General features: G+C 44.7%; 1 protein-coding gene across 3 annotated transcripts in view; it reads left to right on the top strand.

Moving 5' to 3' along the window:
* The window catches only part of LOC132396144 (flotillin-2-like), a 134,948-nt gene extending 123,446 nt beyond the window's left edge, over nucleotides 1-11,502 (top strand). For all 3 annotated transcript variants that reach the window (XM_059973662.1, XM_059973663.1, XM_059973666.1), the window contains 4 exons: nucleotides 1,252-1,466; nucleotides 3,334-3,517; nucleotides 5,125-5,274; nucleotides 9,008-11,502. In XM_059973662.1, coding sequence (XP_059829645.1) covers nucleotides 1,252-1,466; nucleotides 3,334-3,517; nucleotides 5,125-5,274; nucleotides 9,008-9,046 — 588 coding nt within the window. In that variant the 3' untranslated portion in view covers nucleotides 9,047-11,502. The remainder of the gene's footprint in view (nucleotides 1-1,251; nucleotides 1,467-3,333; nucleotides 3,518-5,124; nucleotides 5,275-9,007) is intronic.
* Nucleotides 11,503-13,059: the final 1,557 nt, after the last annotated feature.

The following is a 13,059-nucleotide window of genomic DNA, read 5'->3' as shown; positions in this document are numbered from 1 at the left end:
TGGATATAACCGGAATAGGCAAGTTACCTCCTAAGGAAAGGTTGTACAGGCTAGGCTTGGAGAGAAACAAGATTTGATTGAACCCTGACAGGTCTTGACAAGGAGGAAGCCGAGAGGATTTTTCCTTCTAGACTCTGGGATCACTGTTTAAACATTAGCTCCCCGTTTCAAACTAAGATTGTTTTGCTGAGGCTCGTTTCTGTGGAACCCTTTTCTTCAGAGTACAGAGGTTGATTGATAGATTGATAAACAAGGGTGGGAAGGGGACCAAGAATGTGGGGGGTCAGCAGGAAAAGCACTGAGATGAGATTGTAGTCAGATGAGCCGTGGAGCTGAGGTGAGTGACCCTGTCCTGCTCCTGATTCAGATATTCTCATCTGAATCTGTTAGATACTTCAGCCATTCTCTCTGATTGAACAAATTCTGCACCCTCTCCAATCTCTGGGTGAAGATTAAAATTAAAAACTTGAAATGGTGGAACTCCAAAATAAAAGCAGGAGATATGAGAAACACTCAGCAAGTCTGCCAGTATCTGCAGGGGAAGAAACAAAGTTAATGTTTTAAGCCAACACCATCCTTTAGAACCGGGAAAAAAGTGCCAATATTATTTTTACTCTGTCCGATCTGCTGATTTTTCACTCATCTGAGTGCTGATGCTTATCTGGCTTTCCATATTGTGGAAGCTGCAGCAAGGAAAGGGTTAAAAGACTGTGCTAACAGAACAGAGCTCAGACACTTGGTGAGTGTGGAAGTTCATTGAAACAAAAGCCTGGATGATGAACTGACAGGGACAGTGTGCAGGCACCTAGGCTCAGCATGTGCACCCTTACTGTTCGAGTCTGATCACCAAGCATGCCAAGACGAGATTGACTGAGCTGACCTGTTTGGCAGAGGAGAAAATGGGAGCTGGCTGAACAGTGGGGAGTTGAGTGGGATTGAGGGGTAAGAAGAGGCTGGTGCATTTGGAGCAATGAACTACATCGTTAGATCGGCAGTAGAACGATGGGAAGTCTCAGTGTGTTCAGAGCACCAGGAAGCAGCAGGTTGATTAATGTTCCCAATTAGAATTAGCTTTAGTTTTCACATGTACATCAAAATAAAGCTGATCTTTAAATCTAATCTTTAATCTTTCAATCAAGTCAGCTGGTCTCTTATTCACGGGGATTGATACTGTGTTGTGGTCCACACCTTGCCTTCCCTCTTCCTCTTTCTGAGTTAATTGTTGTACCTTGTTTTCTCAACTGTATTCAGAAAGCAGAGGCTCAGCTGGCATACGAGCTACAGGGGGCCAAGGAGCAGCAGAAAATCCGGCAGGAGGAAATTGAGATCGAGGTGGTTCAACGCAAGAAACAGATCGACATTGAGGAGAAAGAAATAGTCCGCATGGACAAGGAGCTGATTGGGACAGTGAAAAGGCCGGCAGAAGCTGAGGCTTTCAAGATGCAGCAGCTGGCAGAAGGCCAAAAGTGCGTGTGTGACTTCTGTCCCCGTGACTGCTTTCCCTCAGTATATTTATCTCATGTTAATGAAACTCTTGTGGTGTATCTGACTGTGGGAGTTGTCAGCTGACAGAGTGCTGTGTGATCTTTTGTTTCTCAATCAGAGCTGGGCCAGAGTTCAGCTCTTGCTGCCTGTTCCACCATTGTCCTAAGATCATACATGGAAACAGACCCTTTAGCCTAACTCATTTGTGCTGTATTGCCCCGTGAGCTAGTCTCAACTGACTGCATTTGCCCCATAACCCTCTACGCCTCTCCTGTCCATATACTTGTTTGGATTACTAATGAGCCTATTTCAACTGCTATTTGCTCCTTCCAAATACGTACCATCCTTTGTGAGAAGCTGCCTGGTGTTCCTCTGATCATAAGCCTATGCCCTCTTGTCTTTAGCACCGTTCCTTTGAAAAGGACCAGTCCGGGCAAAATCCTGGTAAATCTTTTCTGCACTGTTTCCAATTTAATAACGTCTTTCCTACACTAGGGTGACCAATACTATACACAGTACTACATGTATTGGCCATGCCATAACTTGCCAAATGCCGTACTCAGTGCCCTGACTGAAGGCCAGTAGGTCAGGCACCTTAATCGCTGGCATATCTATCTATGATGGTGCTTTCAGCAAACTATGCACTTGTACTCTTAGATCCCTCTGTTTGGTAACACTGCCCAGGACCCTACCATACACTGTCCATTTCCAGGCCCAGTTTATTCTCTAAGCTCCATCCAGTGGACATTTCTTCTTTCTACTTTATGCAAGCTCGCCCCCCTCCCCACACTTCTTGGCCCTGTAAACTAACAGCTGTGGGAAATGTAGGGATTATTCCTTCGGTAATTTGAAGTCTCACCCATCCCCCATTCCATCTGAATGATATCTTTTTTTCGCAGCCTGTGAATCAAGGATTGTTAATTTGAGTCCTGCACTAGATACATAAGTACACGAATCTGGATGTTGGCTACTGTGCCAGATAAACTGTGAAATTGCCACCCATGTTAGTTTCCTTCTGAGCATAAATGCAAGAAAATAGGGGCAGAAAAAGTCTACTTGGCCCCTCCAGCCTGCCCTGCATTCACTACAATCACTGATCTATAGTGACTTCATCTCCAGGCCCTTTCCCCGTACCCTCAATTCCATGATCTTTCAAAAATGTGCCTGGCTCTACCTTAAATACTTCTAATTTAGTCCAGTTAATAATTATTAATGCATTCCAATTAATAATCTAGCCTCCACAACCCAGATTCCAGAAAAAAAATCACTTGTCTGCGGTACTCCAAGTGTGTCCTATGTATGAGTGAACTCCAAGCCCTTTGCAAGATCACCTACTCCAAACTCAATCTGACTCCTCCCTCCCACAGAGCCCTCTATTTTTCTTCTATCCGTGAGTCTTTTAAGTCTCCCTAATGTACCTGCCTCTACCACTACCCCTGGCAGCACATCCCACACATCCACCACTCTGTGTTTTTAAAAAAAAACAACTCCAACATCCCCAGTATACTTTCCTCCAATCACCTTAAAATTATGTCCCCTCGTATTGGCCATTTCCACCCTGGGTGTCCACATACCATCTCGTACACTCTATCAAGTCACCTCTCATCTTCTTTCGCTCCAAAGACAATAGCCCTAGATATCCATTATCTGAATGTTTGTTCGGTCTCTCACTGTCTCACTATCCTCGTCAAGTTGTGCCCTCCCACTGCGGCCAGAAGTCCTGTGTGAGAGATGCTTGTTCACTCTCCCAGTTTGGATCAGTGGCCGCACTATAAATCTACCTCATTCCTTGATGTTGTACAGTAGTGGAAGGTGCTGGGCTAACATTTGTGGGTCTCATGTCTGCAGAGTGAAGCAAGTGCTGATCGCCCAGGCTCAAGCTGAAAAGATCCGCAAGATCGGAGAGGCCGAGGCTTCTTCTATCGTAGCCATTGGAAAAGCAGATGCAGAGAGAATGCGACTGAAGGCCGCAGGTTATCGGCAGTATGGAGAGGCGGCCAAGATGGCAATGGTGCTGGATGCTCTTCCCAAGGTAATGTGCCCTGTGTAAGGGTGCTGGAAGATTTATACGCATGATGTTGTTAGTATGACCAGTGGAGTAGTATTTCCAAGTTGTCAATGGTGCAGGTGAATGAAATAAGTGGAAATAACTAGATTCTAGAGGGAGATGGGATTGCATTTATATCATAAGACCTAAGAGTAGAATTAGGCCTTTTGACCCATCAAGTGTGTTTAACATTTGATCATGGCTATGTTCTGTCAAACTCATTCTCCTGCCTTTTAACACCATTACTAAATCAAGAACCTATCAACCACCACTTTAAATATACCCAATGACTTGGCCTCCACAGCCATCTATGGAAATGGATTCCACAATCCACCACACCCTCTAGCTAAAGAAATTCCTCCCCATCTCTGTTCTAAAGGGTCGTCCTTCTATTCTGATGCTGTACTTTCTGGTCCTAGACTCCTCCACCACAGGAAATATTTTCTCTATCTAGGCCTTTCAGTATTCGGTAGGTTTCAATGAGATTCCATCCTGATTCTTTTAAACTTCAGTAAGTATAGCTTCAGAGATGCTCCTCATATGTTCACCCTTTCACCCTGAGATCATTCTCATAAATATGTGGACCCACTCCATTTTGAAAAGGGTGAATGTGAAAAGACCAGGGAAGTGTGATTGGCAAGAGGAACTTGAATTCAGCCAGTATCAGAGTGTTCTGTATTCATCAGTCATGGGCTGAAACTGAGCAGTAAACATGTTAGATATTCATGTGTGCTTGCTGATCACAGAGCTGTGCACACTGGCAGCACGTGCATGGGATTTAGGTTGGTGTTGGATAGAGTTCCTTCCCTTGGTTATAATCCCATGGGGCACGATGTGTCTCAATATCCATCACACTGTGCATTCAGTCCCTGGTGCCCCTTGGTTGTGGCAGTCTACAGAGGCCTGAGGAGAGAGCAAGAAAAATGTGGAAAAGAGGGTTGTTCAGTGTAGCGATCAGGAGGTGAGGATGGAGGAGTGTTTATCCTGCTGGTCAAAATGGTACTGAGCTGTGGTCTCTGTCGAGATCATGGCTCAGACTCCATTGTTTTAAAGTTCGTTGGGTGGTTTTGAGGGTGGAAAGTGGAGTTAGAGGGTCATGTTAAGGTTTACAAACAGGGATGTGGCGGAGTTTTAGGTAAAGCCTCTGCTCAACATTCAAAAGCCAGTGGTGAGGATGGGTGATGAAAGACATCCATGGATTTGTGCTGTCCCAGGCCAGCGGGGACTGGGATTAGATGCCCATGTGAACAGGAAGCATGAGGACCAGTCAGTGAGCCTGGATCTTGAACCTGGAGTCACCAGGTAGCCTGTGGGTCAACACAGAAGAATTTGAAAGTTGAAGCCTGTAGTTGGAGGCTGGCGGTCGTATCCCCCGGTCTGGTGGAGCACGGGGCTTGTTTTGCAGCTGTTTTGTTGCTGCTTGTGTTCTGCTGAGCATCGCGTGTATGTTGCCTTGGAGCTGGAATGTGTGTGTGTTGCCAGCACATCCTTATGAATGCGAAGGATGCATTTCACTGTACGTGTGATGTATAAGTGAATCTGTATGTTTGAACTGTGGTGTTTGGTCTGTTCACGGTAACCTCTGTTCCCAGATCGCCGCAGAGGTTGCAGCTCCGTTAGCCAAGACAGACGAAATAGTGATTCTTGGAGGAGACAATAACCGTGTGACGTCGGAGGTCACGCGTCTACTGGCCGAGGTCCCAGCCTCTGTGCACGCTCTCACTGGGATTGATCTATCAAAGGTGAGTACCCATTTCCTTCCAATGTTGTTGATCTGTGCTAGACGTACCTGTCCAACCTTTTGTACTTCAGGCTGTTTGAGGGCAGAAAATTTTACTCGTTCAGTCATCTGATATGAGATTTGTGGAATGACAATGGATCAGAAGAGGCTGTTTGACCCATTAAGTCTGTACCATACTACTGTATGAATATCATTCCCCACCCTCTCCCCATAGCCCTGCATGTTCTTTCAGTTACCTTCCCACTGACCTTTAGATTGCTACAAGAGAACAGTACCCCCTAGCAGTGCACTTCACACAACAGGCTCCTCCACCCCAACGAGCACAACCCCAATTCCTCCAGACTTGCTATGTGACTGAAAATCTTTACTCCAGATGTAATTGTTTTTAAAATTTCTGCAACCTTTCCAAGGCTTTTTCTCTCTCAAATATTGCACCAAGAATTGTAACCATAAAGTTCATCTCTACTCTTGTATTCTGTTTATAAAGTACCGTAAGCCCTTTGATGTGCCTTTTAACCTAGCTGACCTCCTTCACCCAAGAATGTTGACATACTTCCTCAGGTTCTTGTACCTCCTTTCAAATTATGTCCTTAATCTTCCCTTCCAATAGAAATGTAGCATTTCCCATTACTCAGCAGTAAACTTCATCTGCTTCCCCCCCCCACCCCACTAGTTTCTTCTGTCTTTTGGAAGTCTATGACTGTTCTCAGAATTCACTAAACCTACAAGTTTTGCATAATCTGCACATTTGGAAATTGTACGGCTTTGATATAAAGGAGCCTCATGGTCCTGGGACTGGGAAACTCCACTGAAATTTCTTCCATTGTGAAAGTCAACCTTTCCCCTGTTGTACTAGTAGTTTTGTCTGCAAACAATTTATTCCATAGTTTTCAATTTTGGTGACAAGATGCACATCTGAGCTTGTCTCATTGTCCGCATTTGGCCCACGTTTCCCTGAACTACATATGCATCCATTCAAGTGTCTTTTAAATGTTATATCGTAACTGCCTCAACCACTTTCTCTGGCAGTTTATTCCATATGAAGACGTTCCCGGTCAGACTGGGCTCCCAATCTTTTTTATATCATTAACCAGTACCATTAAGCAAAGGGTCCATAGACCCCAGGTTGGGAACCCCTGAGTTGGCAAGATCTTAATCAGCTGGAATGACAAATAGTGCTTGCTTCAGATAAGTGTGAGGTGTTTGGGAAGACAAATCAGGGTAGGACTATCACTGAATATTTAGGCCCCTGGGGAGTGATCAGAGGACACCAAAGATGCAGAGTTTCCAGAAAATGGTGCCAACAGTAGACAGATTGGTGGAGAAGGCTTTTGGCACTCAGGCCTTCATCGGTCATGACATCAAGCATTGAAGTTGGACAAGATGGTGAGGCCACGTTATATTTCCCTGTGCTAGGGAAGATGTCATTAAACTGGAAACCGTGTAGGAAAGATTTCTGACGCTGTTGCCAGGACTTGAGGGACTGAGTTGGAGAAGTTGAAGAGGTTAGGAGTTTTTTCATTGGAGAATAAGGAGTGACCTTACCGAGGTTTATCATATCATGAGGACACGGATAGGGTGAATACAGGGATGGGGAACCAAAGTGAGAGGTCATGGGTTTTCAGGTGAGAGGGGAGCAGTGTAATAACCTGAGCAGAAGCTTTTTTACCAGAGGGTGCTTTGTACGTGAATTGAGCTATCAGAGGAAGTGCTTGAGGCAGGTACAGTATAACAGTTTAAAGCTATGTGGATAGGAAAGGTTTAGACTCTAAACCAGGGGCTACTGATCTCTTATGCCAATTCGAGTTCAATTGTCATTCAACCGTTCATGAATACAGCCAAACGAGACAGCATTACTATGGGTTCCAGCTGCTAAAACACATTACCAATAGTCACACACAAGAACACATTCACGGAATAAAAGAGTCCTGACCCCCCCCCCCCCCCCACCATAACACCGCAACTTGAAGCTCAGTTCCTGCACATGCAAGTCAATGAGCCCATTCAGAGTATCAATAAGATACAGTGACGTAGAATCGTTTTGATTGCCCAGCCCTGTATTCACCCTATCTGTGTCCTCATGATATGTTAAACCTCGATATAATCACTCCTTATTCTCCAATGAAAAAACTTCTAACCTCTTCAACTTCTCCAACTCAGTGCCTCAGGTCCCGGCAACAGCATCAGAAATCTTTCCTACACGGTTTCCAGTTTAATGACATCTTCCCTAACACAGGGAAATATAACGTGGCCTCACCAATGTAGCATCCCAGATCACCGAGATCCTCTCAACCCCCCCCCCCCCCCCCCCCGATGCCCACTAGACGCCATGTGGCTTTGAGGCCACTCCTTGCATATGCAAGCACGTATAGTATAATACGTATAGTATAGCAAAATTACAACAATACAGAATATACATGTATATAGTCCAGATCGCTCTGTCCTCGCATATACAGGCAAATATAGAATATTAGTAAAAACGCAACCAAATATGTATGTATATAGTCCAGACCCCTCAGTTGACCACAGCTGCGCTGTGCTGGTAGAGCGCAACAGCTAGGACACCTCTCCCCTGGCGGCTGAAAAGCAAACAGCCCCACAGCTTGAGGCCCAAGTCCATTGAGTGCCACCAAAAAAAATCAGCAGTCAACCACGGCAGAGCTTGTCTTCCGCCAGGCAAGACCCTGGGAGGGCAGCACTGACTCCATTCGGAGCAGTGCGCCACATTGGCCTCGTCTCTTCGCTACGGTGGCTGCAAACAGCCGACACTGTGACATCAAGTCTTGTCCTCACTGTGACCGAGGCCAGGGAGCTCCCCCTCCATTGTCCCCAGCTCTCACCCAATAAATTGGCAAACTGTCCAAAGGGGTCTTATGATCACAAGAAAAGGGACCATGATGACCACTCGCTACTTGACTGTAAGCCTCCATTGACTCAGACACAGCTCATTCATTATCTCCACCAGCGAGCAATTCACTCATGGTGTAGACCTGCAGTGCTTTAAGTTCTTAGCAGGATCTTACGATCATTAGGAGCAAACAAGGGGACTGTAGACCCCAGGTTGGGAACCCCAGGTTTAGAGGAACACTGGCCAAAAGCAGGCTGTGTGATGAGCTGAAATGGGCAGCTGGGTTGACATGGTCCAGCTGGGCCAAATGGACTACAGGAATCTTAGGTTCATCATGAATGTGACTTTTGCCTCCAGGTCATGTTCAAGTTGCAGACTTTAGGCTAACACATTTTGTCAGCAGTTAAGCTAGACAATCACAGCTTGACAGCAGTTAATCTACAGAACCACAGTTTGGTAGCAGGTAATCTAGACTACATCGACTACCTTTTTCCAAAGTTGCTCCCTGGCCTGCTGAGTTCCTTCAGTACTTTGTGTGTGTGTTGCTCAGATTTCCAGCATCTGCAGATTTTCTCTTTTTGGAAATACTCAGCAGGTCAGGCAGCATCTGTGGGGAAAGAAACAGTTGCAGTGTTTCAGGTTGATATGTTGTTGCCTGGCTACTCAGTGTCTCCACCATTCTATTTTTAATTTCACATTTTGTTTTTGGAACAGATTTTTCTTTTTGAGATGCTGTCCTTTAAGTGAAACTGATGGTTTTTGTATCAAAGAATTTCAGGAATTGTCCCTGATGCTGTTCTCCCTGAAAAATCTCTCGAGTTCTAATCAAAGTAGTTCTGACTCAGTTCAACTCCTCTCTCAATGTTACATTCTGTTTCTTCCCTAGGTTCCTTTGATCCACAGTTTAACCAACGCCCAGGCTTGATTATCAGAGATCCATTTAGAACGTTCCCCTGCAGAAAGTACTACTCCACAGATCTGCACCTCAGAATACTTAAGGATCACTTTTTCTATGGATAATTTGTGCGATTTTTCCTTTTTAATTTTTTTTTTGGTTTTCTTTCAAACCTCTGGTGCCTTAATTTAAGAATATCAATCAGTTTTTTTTTAAATAATCCGAATTTTTAGTCATTGGTGTTCATTTGTTCATACCTTGTTTTTGGACTCAAGCCCATGTTGCAGGTTGCCATCAGAAAACACAATCAGTTCATGGAAAGCTGGCCTTTTAAAGCTTACTACGGATTCCTTTTTGCTTAATTTCAAGCACCAACATCTACCCTAAGCTGCCCTGGTGCTGCTGAAGGTGGGGAAGAAACGGCAGCCATTGGGCTACTCATTCCTGTTCTCAGGCTTCTAAATTTTCACATGGGATACCTAAACTCTTCAACTAAACTTCAGAGGACACTTTTGAAGTGCCTTTTGTTATATTTAAGCCAGTCCCTCAACATTCTAAGAGCTCCCTGACGCATCCTGCAACATGGACAAAAGACCGAGCAGCAGGTGACAAGTACTGAGCTCCAACAGGCCCGATGTTTTTTTTTAAAACTTGCTCATGGAATGGTGAAACCGTGAGGAGCAGCTAATTCTGCGAAGTTTCCTAATGAATGTCTCAGAAGGAAGCTAAAGTAGTTTGTTCAGTTGGGTGGTTGAGGATGTGTAGAGGATGTATTCCACAGAATCGATACTGGGCATGGTGTTATATTGTGTACATTAAATTTGGTTATACTTTTAAAATGGCCTCTACACACCAACAATCATATTTCTTTTGGATCTTGGCAAGTGCAAATATCTGGCACAGGTGTTGATTTGCTGGTTGTTGCCTGTGGGACTAAACACGATACAGTGCCTCATAGAGCTGTCAAACACCATTTCACTCCAGCTGGCAGAGTTAAAAAGCTGCCTCACTCTTTCCCTGCGTCCTTGCAGGATGATTCTTCAGCCATGGCCTTGGGGAACAGCCTGGCCCCTGGCCATGGGTGACCTACTAAGTTATGACTGCATAGAGCATGCTTACTGGAGTGAATCTACAAGTGGAGACCTCCAGTGATGCAATTCACCTTCCAGCAAAGTGAAATTGCAGAGTTCATTTTGCTCTTTAGTCCTGTGTCCACTGGCCCACAGCTGTAAGTTTCTGATCTCACTGGGTTTTCCCTCTCTAGTGCTGAGGAATTATTAGTAAGAATCCAAAAGGACCAAGGTCCATTCTTGTCACTGAAGGCAGCAAATTCCCATATTGTAAAGCTCCCTCACAGCAGCTAAACCACCTTCTCCAGTTTCCCAAAAGTCTTAAATTGCAAATTAGCCAGCTAGGATGGAATCCATCTCCAGGCTGCATCACCGCAAGAAATTATTTTAAACTGCTGAGTGGCGATGCTGAAAGAGCAGAGTACTGTCATGTACATTGTTAACTTTGTTACTGCACGTGTGATTTTTAACTTTACTGCCCTCCCAGTGCAAATAGCTTCATACTGGTTAAGCGTAGCCTGAGGTTTCCAGTGTCGATCTGACAGATTATGCAAATTCTAGAAAGCCATTTAAATATTATCCTTGGTGCATGGGCTCCTCTCCCCTCATGTGAGTGGCGCAGGCTGGCACGCCAATCATCAGCTGGGTGCTCCACATGTTCCCTGTATCTTTTCCCAAAATGTGTTCCTCAAGCAAAAGCCTTAAATCCACAGCTCAATAACAAAGGAGAGAAGAACAGATTTTAACCCTGCCAGACTTCGTTTCTGTCACTGTGAAGGAACTGTTATGTATAATGTGACCTTTCCCAATTCCCGGTTCCATTTCTTTCTTGATCTTCTGTACAATGGGGATGAATATTATAAAGCAGCCTTTGTCTCTGGGTTAGATAGATTTTCTCCAGCATGGGAAAGGTGGTCCCAGGTATGTGAAGCTGGCTTTCGGGTGTTTAAAGTGGGGGGGGGGATGATCTGTACAGTTACCCTCTCCTTCTGGAGGTCCAGATCAGCTTTAACTCTGCACTTTAGCCTCTGACTAGCCCAAGGTCACATCACCACGTCTGACCCAATGCAGTGCTGTTAACTGGACTGTGGCATGTACAACCAGCCACACTTTTTTTAATGCGTTGACAATGTAAACTTTTTAAAATTAATTTTATCACATTTCTTTCCTGCCAAAAATAACTTTGATTTGTTACAAATGATGCATCTATTAAAAAATAACAAGATATCTGCATTGAAAAGTAAGTAAAAAGAGGAGCAAATGTGGTATATTTAATATATACTCAATAACACTTCTATAGAAATAGTGGTACAATTATGTATACAATAGAAAGTAATTCATGTAATCTGTTTTTTGAAACTGAATCACATCCATGGGAATCTCTCAATGGAGTATGATAAATATTGACATGCTGGCCCGAAGTCTCTTTGTCTTCTCTTCATTCAGTCCAATGAGTGAACCACGGGGCCTGGGTGGTTTCAGTAACTGGTCCGGATTGAGTTCGAAGTACAGCCGGTTTGAAGAGCATCCATACAAACGTACAGGTTCTTTTAAACTGCAGTTCCTTAGAAGGAGTGTGGTGGGTACATGCTCTCTGACGTGTGTGTTTGGGCAACGTTGGGAGTATGTTTCCATGGAATCCGCCTCACTAAGGTTGAAGCCTACAATTCAAAGTTCAGAGTAGATGCATTATGAAAGTAGGTACACATCACCATATACAACCCAGAGGTTCACTCTCTGGCAGGCATTCACAGTAGAGCTGAGAAATGCAATAGAATCAATGTAAAAAGATACAGAGTCTGGCAACCTACATGCAAAAGAAGACATTGTGCAAAAACAAAAGTAATTATAATACTGAGCACAAGAGTTGTAGAGTCCTTAAAAGTGAGTCCATAGGTTGTGGAATCAGTTCAATGTTGAAGTGAGTGGAGTTATCCACGCTGGTTCAGGGGCAAGTTGAGTACCTGCAAATCCATTGGTCATACACTGCTCGGCTTGCCTTGCCGTCCCAGTGCCCATGTGTTTGGCATGGGATCGCTGTTGTGGGAGTTTCCTGCCATGAGATCTCGCCAGTGTTATTGCCAGTCTGCTGCACACTCAGGTCAGAGAGACAGGTGCATCCAAAGCCCAGGTGGGAAACCAAACAGCAACTGTAATCAATGTCAAAATAGCAAGCACTGTCCACCTTATTGTAGTGGAGCACAGCAGGCCAGGCAGCATCTATAAGGAGAAGCACTGTTGACCTTTCGGGCCGAGACCCTTCAGTTAGTCCTGACGAAGAGTCTCGGCCCGAAACGTCGACAGTGCTTCTCCTTATAGATGCTGCCTGGCCTGCTGTGTTCCACCAGCATTTTGTGTGTGTTGTTTGAATTTCCAGCATCTGCAGATTTCCTCGTGTTTCCACATTTTATTTGTTTCTGGCTTCCACCCCTTCCCTTTCCAGTCCTGATGAAGGGTCGTAGCCCAAAACATCGATTGTTTGTTTCCAAACCTGTGTGTTGCTTCATATTTTATTTGCTATTTGTCATTCACATCGTGTGTTCACTTTGTTAAATTACACAAAACACTTCAGGACATGGTCTCACTTTGCTAGATGATTGGTACAGAGGCATTCCAGTCGTCTCTTAAACCAACTATTTACAGCTTGGCACAGGCACTTTAAAATTAAAGTCATAATCTTTCTTTCACAAGTGCATTAGAACCAAAGCATGGAGATTTCTTTGAATAATTTACAGTAGGGGGTTTTCGCTGTGCTGTGTGCCCTCAATGCCACCCAGGACAGCCTCACCCTATCCTGCTGGAAACACTCAGCCAATCTGTGTAGAGAGATGAGTACAGGTTGGGGATTTGACATCAGCTCTGAATCTGGATCCACATCAGCAGCTTAGCTGTGTTAACCAACATCACGAGGAACGGTAACTGGCATGGTGCTGCTTCCATTAACACTGGCTGCCAACTACACTCAAAGGTGCC

The sequence above is a fragment of the Hypanus sabinus genome, chromosome 6 (assembly GCF_030144855.1).
Source record: "Hypanus sabinus isolate sHypSab1 chromosome 6, sHypSab1.hap1, whole genome shotgun sequence".
In the NCBI taxonomy this organism is placed as follows: Eukaryota; Metazoa; Chordata; class Chondrichthyes; order Myliobatiformes; family Dasyatidae; genus Hypanus; species Hypanus sabinus.
The sequence above is the reverse complement of the archived record's forward strand: the minus strand, read 5'-3'. Positions and strand labels throughout refer to the sequence as shown.